The 12,804-nt window shown below is 37.8% G+C and overlaps 1 protein-coding gene across 1 annotated transcript; it reads left to right on the forward strand.

Annotated features, from left to right (window-relative positions):
* The first annotated feature begins 579 nt into the window (after positions 1 to 579).
* LOC108138598 (AF4/FMR2 family member lilli) lies at positions 580 to 6,646 on the forward strand. The gene is made up of 2 exons (XM_017260889.2): positions 580 to 913; positions 4,901 to 6,646. The coding sequence occupies exon 2, from the start codon at positions 4,909 to 4,911 to the stop codon at positions 6,607 to 6,609; it is 1,701 nt and encodes a 566-aa protein (XP_017116378.1). The 5' UTR covers positions 580 to 913; positions 4,901 to 4,908; the 3' UTR covers positions 6,610 to 6,646.
* The last annotated feature ends 6,158 nt before the right edge of the window (positions 6,647 to 12,804 follow it).

Below are 12,804 nucleotides of genomic sequence, written 5' to 3' on the forward strand. Positions count from 1 at the left end.
ATGGTGTGAAACATACCTTAATGCTTTGTGCTAAAAAAAAAAACACAATTTTATATATTATAATATTTTCTGTTAATTAATAAAAATCCATGGCAATCTAAAACATATTAGTAACTATGTTTGCTGCAATTTATATTTAAAGCTCAAGTCGATTGACCTTTTTGGGGATTTATAAAAAATTCAAATGCCCCACGTTGGGCGCAAATAAAATGTTTTCGATATAAGAGCATTGTCAGTGACTTAAACTTAAATTCTTTCCGATCTCAACTACCTGAAATATGGCAACAATGCAATAACCGGAAGTGATCAACCCATGGACCAATGAGCTTCCGTCCCGTTCTATTTGTGGTACTCTTTGAAAACTTTTTACCTTTCTTCGAGGGTGGTTTCCATTAATACTCTTGCACTGTTGCTGCTGGTGATGTTGCTACTGCCGATGTTGCTGCTGCCGCTGCTGCTGTTGCTGATGCGCACCACCAATGCCACCAACGACTGGGGCGCACCACCCACCTAGCCACATGACGCTTTTGCTCTGCCACCGCTCTGCTTACGCCTCGTTTCATTTACAACAATTCATAATTTTAAAATCGCACCGAACCCGCCTCGTTCTGGTTCTGGTTCTCGTTCTCGGTCTCTGTTTTTCTGATTCTGTTTCTTTCTCGGCCTCAGGACTCGTTGGATGCTGCTCTGCTTTCCTGCTGCTGCTGCTACTGCTACTGCTGCTACTGCTGCTACTGCTGCTGTTGGCACTCATTTCATTTGATTTTTAACTGTCATCGACGGCAGTCCAGACCGCTGGCCACGCGTTTCCCCATGCTGTGTTAAATATAATATATAAATATTTTTTTTTAAGTGAGAGTGAGCATTGCAAAAAACAGTTAACGAAATATATTTCTTGAGTCGAAAATCATAGGTGAGAAATTCGATCCTTTTGAAAGATCGGAATTTGTATGTGTTGTAACAAAACCATGGAGTGCGCTGAGTCTTACATTTCAAAGTGATATTTCGGAAAAGTTTAACTGGTTTTGGATCCATTAAAAATTTTGTAGAACACTTTCTCTAAACTATTCGATGGGTACTATACATACAGAAAACAATATTTTTTAAAAACTTATGCTTTTTTATGTGGTGGTGAAAATAATTTGTAATAAATATTTAACATTTTATTACATAATTAAGCTCTTGAAAAATTTAAAATCTAAAGTTTAGGAGTATTTATTAAGGTGCTTAATATTCATGGTCTTAAGTGATTTAAAAAACAATTAACCAAAATATAGGGCATAATAAAAGTAAAATTAATTAAAGGAGTTGCAGGGATTTTAAACATTCACATATTTTACCTTTTAAAACTAAATTGTACTTTTTCCATATTCCATAAACATTTGATATAAATGATCTGCTAGGACATGTTTCTCCTACATACCAGCAAGAATCCCTTATGCAATGAAACAAATCCACTCCATATCCGTCCATCCATCCATGCCATCCAAAGTGAACTTCAAACTGCCGCTGGTAAAATTATTTAGTCATTATTTATACGCAACCAAGGGTTGCACTACCCTCTGCCCATTTTTCAAAAGTCTCGCACCAAAACCTCGGATCAATCTACATGGGGAACCTGTCAAAAAGGGTTCAAATCAAATTCGATTTTGTCAACGATAAGTTGCATGGTAGTCTGTGGCATTGGGCAAAGTTACAAATGAAATTTTGTCAAATTTTCAAGCCACGCACACGGACACGACCACCGAGATACGGACCACGGGCAGGGAAATCCAGATGTTGGGGCTGGGGTCTCTGTCTGCCGCAGTCGACACACATGGACAGAGAGCCACAAGTGGCACATTATTTTAATTCGCAGTCAAACGCTGTAACGTTAACACCACAACGACATGTCACCAACAAACCAACAAGTTCATTTGTCTGCATATGTGCGTGTATGTGATCGGGGTGGGTTGAACACAGGGCAGGAACAGGATCCTCAACGGGCAAGGGTTAAACTAAAGCAGGAGCAGCAGCAGAACAGTATTTTTTTTTTCTTAATTTCTTTACTTGGTAGTAATTATTAAAAAGAGTTGACACACTTATTTCCAACTTGTGCAAGTTTTAGATTAAAACTTTACACAAAGGACTTAAATTCAGAGATCTACTTAATTTAAGAGAATCATTTTAACGTTTTATATTATTTTTTATAATTTTACCTTTAACAATTAATAATTGGTTATTTTATTTTCTTCACAACACTGATTTTAACGATGAGTATGAACTGAGTATGATTTTTCAGGGCGCCTATAAAAACATACATCCATTTTCAGATCCCTGATATTACTTAAGTAACAAAATTTGCGTGGTTTTTCCAGTTAAATTTATTTCGCTTTGCTGTTGTTGGTTTTACTACTGTATTGATTATTATGAGAAGTTTAAACTAAGCCCCACGTTGGGCGCCAATAATAAAATACAACCAGATTTTCACAGATCAAGGCCTGAATTTCGACTTCGTTACAGGGTTGCACACCAGGTGAGCCTGAGAGGGTTGCTACCCAACGCCATGGGTGGGTAGATGAACTCCAGAAGGCTTTGGGAGTGGAGTGGAGTGGCATGGACAACTTATCGTTGTTTGATATGCTGTAATTATGTTATAAGGTTGCCCAAGCCCAAGTGCCAGTTAAGTGTGTGCTTGCAAGGGTTGCCCGCACAATCCCAGTTGGCTTTCCATTTACCGGGGGTGGCTTGGATTCAACATCGATGAGGCGACATCAATCAGCTGGGCAGCATTGAGTGGGTTGTTCACCGCCCATAGGGAATCGCTAAGGGATTACTTTCTACTCTGGTTTTAATTGCTGCGCTGTTTGCAAAGCGCAAAAAAAAAAAAGAATTATGCAAAAGTTAGTTCTCAGCTTATCCCCAGACGAAAGACAAACAAAAGTCGGACCAAGTCGGGATGCACTTTGCGCATTAATCTCAGCTTCAGTCTTAGTACTTGGTCATATTCTCAGCTGCAAAAGTTGTGCAGAAACTTGGGCATGGGCCATAAAAGAAAGTTGCCGACAGCTGCTGATTGAATATTAAAATGCTGCCAGCTATTCTAGTGCCGCCACCACAACCACCCCCACAAATAAAAACTGGCAATTAAATCCCTGCCCAGCATCAATCAGTGACGAGAAAATCAACGGAATTTCTACCGAGGGCCAGATGCCAGGCTGGCCACGCCTAACCGCCCTCACACCCACCGCGCCTTAATTAGCATAATCTAATTTCAACTTTGTTGCAAAAACCCCCACCCATTTCTTTTACCTCACCCAAACAACGGCTGCCAAAAAATGCAAATCAACACCTCCCGTCCCTGGAAAAGTTCTCCCTGCCCCAGACCCACAATCATATATTCCTTTTGCGACAGTTAAAAAACTTTATATATTTTTACAACGAAATGAAAAAACAATAAAAATTTCTCAAATCCAACATGGAACAACAGAAAAAAAACAGAAGGAATGCAAATGAATGCCAAAAGAATAAGAATAGAAGAGAACAATGCCTTAACTTAAAACATATCTTAATGAGTAACTTAGATAATATGTTTTTATTTAAATTCTCCTACATGATCAAAGATTAAGGCCCATTAGAAGAAATACTTAAGGCACATTTAAAAGTTTTAAATAAATTAATGAAAACCAATGCTCTTCAACATGGACAGTCTATAATATTTAAAATAAAAAGTCTTAGGCCAAAATTTAAACAGAAAACATAATATTATGTATTGTAACTTTAAAACAAGAATTAAAAAAAAAAATAACAGATTTCACAAACAGAGCAACCAATGCTCCGGAACTCTGAATGGTTTGCTGACTTTTCGTTGATACCCCTTTGCGTGTATTACAGGGTATTTGGTAACAGGCGTCGGCGGTGGCTTGTTAAAAACTTTTTAAATGCAAAAATGAAAGAGCAACAAGGCAATGGCGTTTTGAAGGGGGGGGGCGGAGTGGGTTTGGCAACGAGTGGTTGTGGTGGTTCCTGGTTAGAATTGACAGGCTCACTGGCGCAGGATACAAGCAGCCAGGACATGGCACCAAGTGCCTCAACAGTTTGGCAACACAACAATTGAGTTTGTCCTCCAATGTTCGCGGAAATGGATGGTTGGGTGGTTGGGTGGTCTAATGGAGTAATGGAGGTGTGGGTGTGTCACTGCTGTTGAAACATTTAATTTACTGGAATTTGGCGCGATGTGTGTAAGCTTATTAACAACTTGATGGAATCTGCGGGGAGTTAGACCCCAAAAAAAAAAATGTGGAAAATAGGAGAGAGGAGAGAGGAGCGGGATTTTATCGCCTGTTTTTCTATGCAAATTTGAACTGTGTTTGGGGACTGGGCACAGATGTTGGCTTAATAAAGTTATAATAAAGGTAGCTTAGCTGACAGCAGCTGTGGAACAATGGTTTTTTGATGCACATGAAAGTTATGTTGCTTAAATGATACGACTATAGAAATCTGGGGATCCAATGGCAATTTAATGATGAAGGGAATCTTTTTTTTTTTTTGTTAATTTACGTATTAGATTTCAAAGATATTTTATTTCATGTCTTAATATGTAGCTTTTCTTGTTTCTGCTCAAATTTTGTTGTCTATTTCAATTTCAGTCAGTTTTAAAACGCAAGGTTACATGCTACCCAAGAAGTAAACTCACTCTCAAAATGCAAGATAGATTCACTCAGAGTAAACAGAAAATTCAGATTTAATTGTCCCATGGGTAATGGAAAGGAGGTAGCATGGAAAAGGCGGGTGGGCTGCCAGCCTGGCAAGACAATGCAAAGACAAATACATATCCCTGTACAAATATAAATCTCAAGTGACTTCAGCTACAGAACTTAGCCAATGTCTTTTGTGTGCTTCTCCCCCATTTTTCCTCCAGAAGCGGCGATGAAGGACAACGGCAATGGCATCTCGTCGAGCAACACAGCGGGCATGGGAATGCCTTGCACCGCCGGTGGAGCAACAACAACGACGACGGCAGGAGCAACCACGCCCAGTGCGCCCAGTACGCCGACAGCAACAGCAGCAGCAGCAGCAGCGGCAGCATCTGCTGCAGACCCTGCAACAGCAACACCGCAAAATCCGCAACAACGCAGCAAAAGCAACATCCATGAGTTGAGAAATCAGGACTACGTCAGTCGACTAATGGCAGCCACTCCACCATATTTGTATTCCGCTCCTGTGGGACCAAATAATTTCTTTTTCAGCGACATGCTGCGCTCCTTAGTGCAAGCGCGAAATAATGAGACCGCACGTGTGTTGCAGCTGCAGCAGCAACAGCAACAACAGGCGCAACAGCAACAGCAGCAGCAACAACAGCAGCAACAACATCAGGCCGCTTTGGTGAGGCGACCCAGGAAACGTTCCTGGTCGCATCGTCCTTATTACGAGCAATTGCGAGAACGACGCGATGCAGAGGAGAAGCAGCAGCAACAGCAGCAGCAGCACCAGCAACATCATCAGCAACAGCAGCAGCAGCAACATCACCAGCAGCAGCAACAGCAACATCAGCAGCAGCAACAACAGCAACAACAGCAACTGCAACAGCAACAGCAAATGGCGCCCGAAAAACCGCTCGAGCTAACCAATAAAGCAATAACACCATATGGCTATGCCAAAATGGAAACCAAACCATCCATAACACCATCAACGGCCACCACGGCAGCACCACCAAACAGCACCACTGGCAACAAAACAGGATTGGATACCAGCCTGCAGGATAATACACCGCCAGCGGCTTCGTTGCCACCTCAAGATTTGGTCCTACCACCGCCACCACCCGTGTGGTATCCACCACTCTATGCCCCCTACGGCATCGATCCACTGCACTTTTTCATCGATCTTCGAGTTTCCGGCCACATATACGATCGCAAGAAGGAGAATGTATCGCCATTGTCGAGTAGCAATAATGCGTTAGCCGAAGATGGATCACCGGGCTCGTGTTCCTCTGCGGGCGCCACTTCCGGTTCCGGTTTGGCCAGTAATCTGCTGAGCAAACAGCGTCACGGTTCCGCATTCACTGTTCCCATACCCAAAGCAGCCCAAAACGATGCCATCAATCTATGCGCCAATGCCGGCGGTGGTTCCACATCGGATGGAGTGAACAGCAACACCACCACCACCACCACTTTGGGCAGCAAATTCGAGCACTATGCGAAGTATTATGATCTGGGTGAGACCAAGGAGAATCAGCCATCAAGTACGGCTGCCAATCTATCGGCAGCCGCTGCTGCCGCCGCTGCAGCTGCAAATCTTTCGAAATCGGGAGCCAGCTACATGTTGCAACATCTGCCCAGGTTGTACAGTCAATTTGCCGCCCATCAGGCGCAGCAGGTTCAGTGCCAGGACACCGATGCCAAGTCGGAATCCGCATCGGTTAGTGCTTCACTTTCGGCCCCAGATCTGTGTGACGATGATTCATTGGGACGCAATTCCAGTGACATGGGCGCCGGTTTGGAGGGAACAAGTGGCGGTCAGGGCAACTGTGACATCGACGTGGAGATCATTGACTCCATCAAATATCGCACGGATGGCGAGAGCAGTCGCTGTTCCAGTAACGACGAGGCCTCCATCACCCAAATCGATTGAGGCTGCAATATTCAAGTTTATCAATAAAGTTAATATGATTATGAACAATTTCTAAGCATTTTATTTGGTTCCAATCATGGCCTTTTTGATGAGGTAAGGAAAGTTTGGAGGAAGTGTTTTATAAACATTCAAAAAGAAAACATGAATACCTTAGGTTATAGCGCCACATAAGCCAAAAAAGTTAATTATTTTGCTAGTTATTATGATTAATTTTGCTATTTCGATATGTTTACTTGACTCTGTTGCTAATGACTTTGAGTAAGGAAGGATCAAGACAGAAACACACGACCTACGACTTCCTATAAGATAGATTGAAGAATAAAAAGTACATAAATTATTAAATGTGAATTGAAATACTTTTCCAAATTTGATGTGCCATGGGAAAAAAATAGATCAACTTCCGAGAAGATAAATTAAAAAAAAATAGATAAAAAGTAGCTACATAAATAATTAAATGTGACTTTAAAGACTTTTCAAAATTTGATATGCCACGGCATAGAAATACATCAAAATTGATCTATCCATCAAGATTTTATAGAAATTTAATAACAAAATAATATTTACGTATTAATAGAGCTATTCGTATAACAAAAATGGCAGCATCCTTTTTCAATTGAGGAAATTCTTGCCTCTTCCTCTGGAAGTGTGCCGCGGTAAAAGTAATTTCATAAATCATTTGACGCCGTCGTCGTCGCTTGTTGTTTCATCTTGCTTGTTGTTGCTGCCTCAAGGCATTTTTTAAATGTCGTCGCGAGAATTGTCGAGCACCAGGCCCACCCGTTGGGCGCCAAAATACAAAAAAAAAAAAAAAAAAAAAAAGGAGAACATTCACCATCATACCGCCACAGAGTATTACACGCCTGACTACGCTTTGTGTAAATTAAAACTGCTGCCGGCTGCTGGATGACGATGACAACGCCTCCCAATTCCCGCCACAATTCTCTTGCATTCCTTTTTTATTTTTTTTTTTTTTATTTTTTTTTTTTTTTTGGGACCCACAGGATATTAATTTTTACACCATTCATTGATTTTGTTTGCTACCCGGTTGCTTAATGAACACATGCAGTGGCGACTTGTGCGTTCACCAGGCTCGTTTCCGTTTCCGTTTTTATTTATGTTGCTTCTTGTTTTTTTACCCAACATTGTTATCAAACGTATGGATTTCCATGAGTTTGCAAATTTCTGCACATTGGGGCAGAAAAAGTGCACTGAAAGCCAATCAAAGCAGTAGGGACAAAAAACCAAAACGAGTACAGTCTGAACCAAAAGTTGTCGATAAAAATTTGCATGAACATCGGATGGAGATGGGGAAACAAAAAAAAAAAATATGAAGCAAAGTGGAGCTTTCATCATCATCATCATCATCATCATCAACATCATCATCATTGTGTAATCAAAGTAAGTAGCAAAAAGAGATAGCTGCGAAATTGAAATTCAACCTAATTGCAGGAAATTTATAACTCAACTTAACAGCTGACAGATTTTTCCCTTTTTGGTGCCGCAGGGGGTTTTTGCCAGTAAGAGGAGGGTTTTGTCATGAGTACCAGCGTACTTTTGTTATCCTCTTGAATTCATAAATCTTGGCAGACGCTCATAATTCATGCAACAGTCGACAATTGGCAGCGGTTCCCACTCAAGACGATGGGGATGGTTCGGTTACAGCGGCAATAAGCTCAACTTGCGGCAAAAACAAATTTTACCAATGACAAGACGGCTAACTGGCAAGGAACAAAAAATAAAAAAGAAAAAAATGTAATAAGAAAACCCCAAGGAAAAGCGATGAAAATCCTTTGCTTGAGGGCGGGGTTTTTTAACAAACAATGAATGCAGCTTATCCCAAGGGGACGAAAAGTACTTGGTCGTGTTGACAGCTTAAAGCTTTTCCCTTAATTGATAGATTTGTTTATTTAAAAGGCAGGGACAAGAAGGAAAGGGTTATTTATTAAGAGAATTATACTTAGGATATAGGGATATTATAATAATCAACATTAATGCTTAATAAAATTCAGAAAGTAAGGAATCAATAGTAGTCTTTTAATACCAATTTAAAGTAATACTAATTAATTCATTTTTAAAATGATAATTTATTAATTTGATTTGTATTTACAAGTATCTAAAACTATTGACAAAAAAAACGTATGGTTTAGGACTTGTTTCCTAAATTGAACTTATAGGAAATTTTTTGCTTTGCAAAATGTGGAACATATTTTTTTGAATATTGAAAATAAATTTTGGAATACCAGACAACAATGGACAAATTTATTAAAAATGTAATTAGAAAGTTTAGTTTAGTTTACAAAAATTAATAATCTCTTTTCGAAACGTGTTCTTATACTTATATTCATTTGAAGTTTTTTCAGTTAGATTTTTAAATTTAAATACAAACCAAAACCGTTACCAGTGGCGCCATCTATGGTTTGATATATCACGGAGAAAATTCGTTAAATTAGCCAGTGCTGCCATTTGTACAGTTAAACGTAAAATCAGTGCTGCCAAGCGCGGCAATTTCCCACATTGGCAGCACTCGTGTGGCGGGCATTTTAAAATGATTTCGTTTTTGTTGCTCAAAGCAATTAACAACCAATCGAAAGTCAAACTAAGCAAACAAATTAAATCAGATTAACTGAAGGCACACACAAAAAAAGTCTTGCATTTACCACAAAGAGCCAGATGTGGCCTTCGGCAAATTATCATGTGATTGTGAGTGCTCGCTTTTTTTTTTGTCTCTTTTTTTCGTAGTTTTTGTAGTTAGTATTTGTTCTGTTTTTGTTGTTTTTTCCAAATACACGTTTTCTTCACTTTTATGTTTGTATTAAAATTATGCTTGTAAATGTGTTTGAAATGCTGATTATATTAAAAGAGGAACGCGCTTTATTTGCTCATACATATTTATGAGAAAATTTTCCAGAAACTATTCGATGTGATTTTTTTAATTTTTTGTTATCTATTTTTTTAGCTTCGTTTTTGCTAATTGTGGCAGCATGTTACAATAAAAATAATACGATCAGTGGCATGCATGAAAAATCGAATAGTTTTTTGTTTACGTTTGTATTTTGGACAAGTATTTTTTAACTGCGCATTTCTTAAACAACAAAATAAGTACAACAATAAGAAGGGAGGGTTCAAAGTGGAAAAAAAGAATAAAAGAAAAAGAAGATAGGTGGCAAAACTGAAAAAGAAGACGCAAAATCAAAGGCAAATGTAAACGGGATCACTTAAAGCGAGGCTAAGTGCGATCGAGATGGCACTACATAAGGCAAGCGAGTGCGAGAGGTAAGGAGCAATAAAAAAATAAGAGAGGGAGCTCTAAAGAGCCAATTAAAGAGCGTAAGGGAGGTAGAGAGACGAGTCGCCGTTATTTGTTTGACATTTATCAAGAGCAACAATAACAACAAAATATAACAAAATAAATGCAAGTGAAAAAGCTAGGGGGGATGGATACTTATTTGTTTGACATTTTTAAGATTCAATATTAACAAAAAATTGAGCAGCAAATACATAACAAACTCAGCAAGGTAGAATACAATATAAAATTCCAACAAAAACTCAAAAAACAACAAAAAATTGCAAAACATTAAACTATTTAAAAGTAAGAAAAAAATGATTGAAATACAGCAAAACAAAAGTAATACAACGAAAAACACAATAAAAATAAAACAATAGTAGGAAAAGAAATTGTAAAAAAAAATAAATCAATAAAAAAATTAAACAATCAAAAAATGTAACAGGTTTCAGAAATACAAATATTCAAAGACAAACTTACAAAAACGAAATACAACTCTTATTCAAATAAATGCAAAAATGCAAAAACCAAACGCCAAAAAACGAGTATAAAAAAATTCCATAAAAATAAGAATTTAGAATAAGAGGAAAAACCCCAAATCGTTGGCTATGCAATTTTCCGCCTATTTTTACACGCTCTTTATGCAAAGAAAAGCGAATGAAAAGAGAAAGAACGAAAATTAAACATGGCTAAATGCGTTCACCACTGCCCTCCACCCACTGCCGCACCCCCTTCTCTCCATCACCTTATCGTCTCTTTCGACGACCTCACCTAGACAATAAGGAAAAGGAGAGAAGTTGAAGAAAGAGAAGGAAAGAAGCAATGGTACCGTGGAGCGAAAATGCAAATGGAAATGGGATAAAACAATTACAAATGTGCATATGCTTACCGATCAAACGATTGATAGGTTCACATACAGTGAATTTTAAAATTTAAACAAATTTAAATAATTGAAGATCAATCTATGACCAAAGCAAGCTAAAGTAATTTCAACAGAAGTAAAAAAATTAAACATTCAGGAAGCCAGAAGTTACAGAACAATTAATAGAAAACCGACAGTTACAGTAGATATTGAAATTTAGCTATAAATATAAATATTAAAAGCTTTGTTTAGCTTTTGTATTCTTAAAAAGAATTTTAATGTTTTGTCAAAAAAATTGCAAAAAAAAATGATGAAACAAAGGAACCACTAAGGATTTTAATCCCATATTTCGTCACCTTGTGACACTGTGCATGTGTATAAGCTATCTCGTTGGCGTCCCATCAACAACTTTTATCGGGCTATATAGCCTCCGAATCACATCTCTACATCTCTAGCTGTTGAAAACGTTTTCTTAATGCCTTAAGAATTTTGCTTTTCTGTATCTTTACTTATTTTCCTCCCGGCTCCGCCACTTTTGATAATCGTTTTGTTTTGAGTTCATTGAAATTTAATACATCAGCAGGCACCATTCACAAGATCGCAACATTGAGGCAAAAATAATCGAAACTGTCGCTGCAGTACATTTCAATATATTGTTAGTATCAGAAAAAATAAACAATCTATTACTTTTTTATTATGTTTTTTATGTAACTAAATATATTTAAAAATTAAAAAAATTGCTCGTTAAATCTAAACAGCTAAACAATCCTCTTCACTCTTATTGTGGAAAATACGTAAGAAGTGATTATTTTGTGAGATAAAAAGTTTTCATATTATTATATATACACACCAGAATCTCTTATAGTTGTATAAGCCCGCTAATCTAATGTTATACCTGCCTATATCTATACTAATCCAATTTCATGTAATCTTGTTGTCTTACAACTGCTATGTACATATGTATATCTACCAACTCTAATCCCTTTAAAATAATGTTTTTTCTAAAGGTAATGTAAATTATTCGGTAACAAATACTTGATTTACGCCTACTATATCCCTTTGGTATCTGCCATCTTTAATCCCATGCTTTGACCGATTCCAATATCAACTGTGTTGTGTTATTGTGCGTGTCTTTTAATTGCATTCAATTTCGATGCTCTCGGCATTTGCATTTTTTTGTGACTGATCCGAAACTACGAAATTGGACGGTTGGCGGTGATGATGGAGATGGTTAGGTGGTTCGGATTGGATGGTTTCGTGAGAATAGGAGTACAAGGGGATGGGATATTGCTGTTGTGGTATGGGGTTGTACATGGCAACAGAAAATTTGTCGGGTTTGTTTGCTTTATTGCTCCACTTTTGCTTGTGACTTTTTAGTGCCCTGGCCGCTGTCGCTGCTATTTGATTTTCACATTTTTCTTTATTTTGGTATCACATGATTGTACAAACATACCCCACACACGGATACGGATACAAAAACGTATACCTGCGTGTGTGTATGTGTTTGTTCGGTGGAAAATGTCTTTTCGAAACGATCTTTTTGTTTTATTTTTTGGTAACTTTTTAGTTTCAGTTTTCGAGTGACTGATCTGTTGATCTCCACATTTTTCACTGTCGTCGTCGTTTGCTCTTCACAGCAACAACATAATGACGTCAAAGTTTACCTTCGTTCTTTTGTTATCTGCAAATATTAAGAAACCCATTAAGGTGATACCGACCGAGTAATGCTTATTTTGAATATTTTCTATGACTACAAAATCGCTGATAGTGTATCAGGGCGCGCTGTGTTGAAAATTTGTAATATTATTTTTTAAATATTTTTTTATAGAACTACCATTGGATTACAACCGAATTTTAAAAAAGAGATTTATACAGCATTCGAAAAGAAAACATTCTAATTTCATATTGATTTTATGTTGGTGGAGAAGAATAGTTTATATATATTTTTTTTTTTATTTGAAACCCAAAATTGTGTAAAGAGTGAAGTGTTATATTTACAAAGTGTATAAAACAACAATATTATTATAGGGTAAGGTAAGTGTAATACGAC

Source organism: Drosophila elegans, unplaced genomic scaffold (genome assembly GCF_018152505.1).
Source record: "Drosophila elegans isolate 14027-0461.03 unplaced genomic scaffold, ASM1815250v1 contig_149, whole genome shotgun sequence".
In the NCBI taxonomy this organism is placed as follows: Eukaryota; Metazoa; Arthropoda; class Insecta; order Diptera; family Drosophilidae; genus Drosophila; species Drosophila elegans.

What these genes read in the sequence shown, in the direction of transcription:
- LOC108138598 (XM_017260889.2), top strand. Translation starts at nt 4,909, where the DNA reads ATGAAGGACAACGGCAATGGCATCTCGTCGAGCAACACAGCGGGCATG.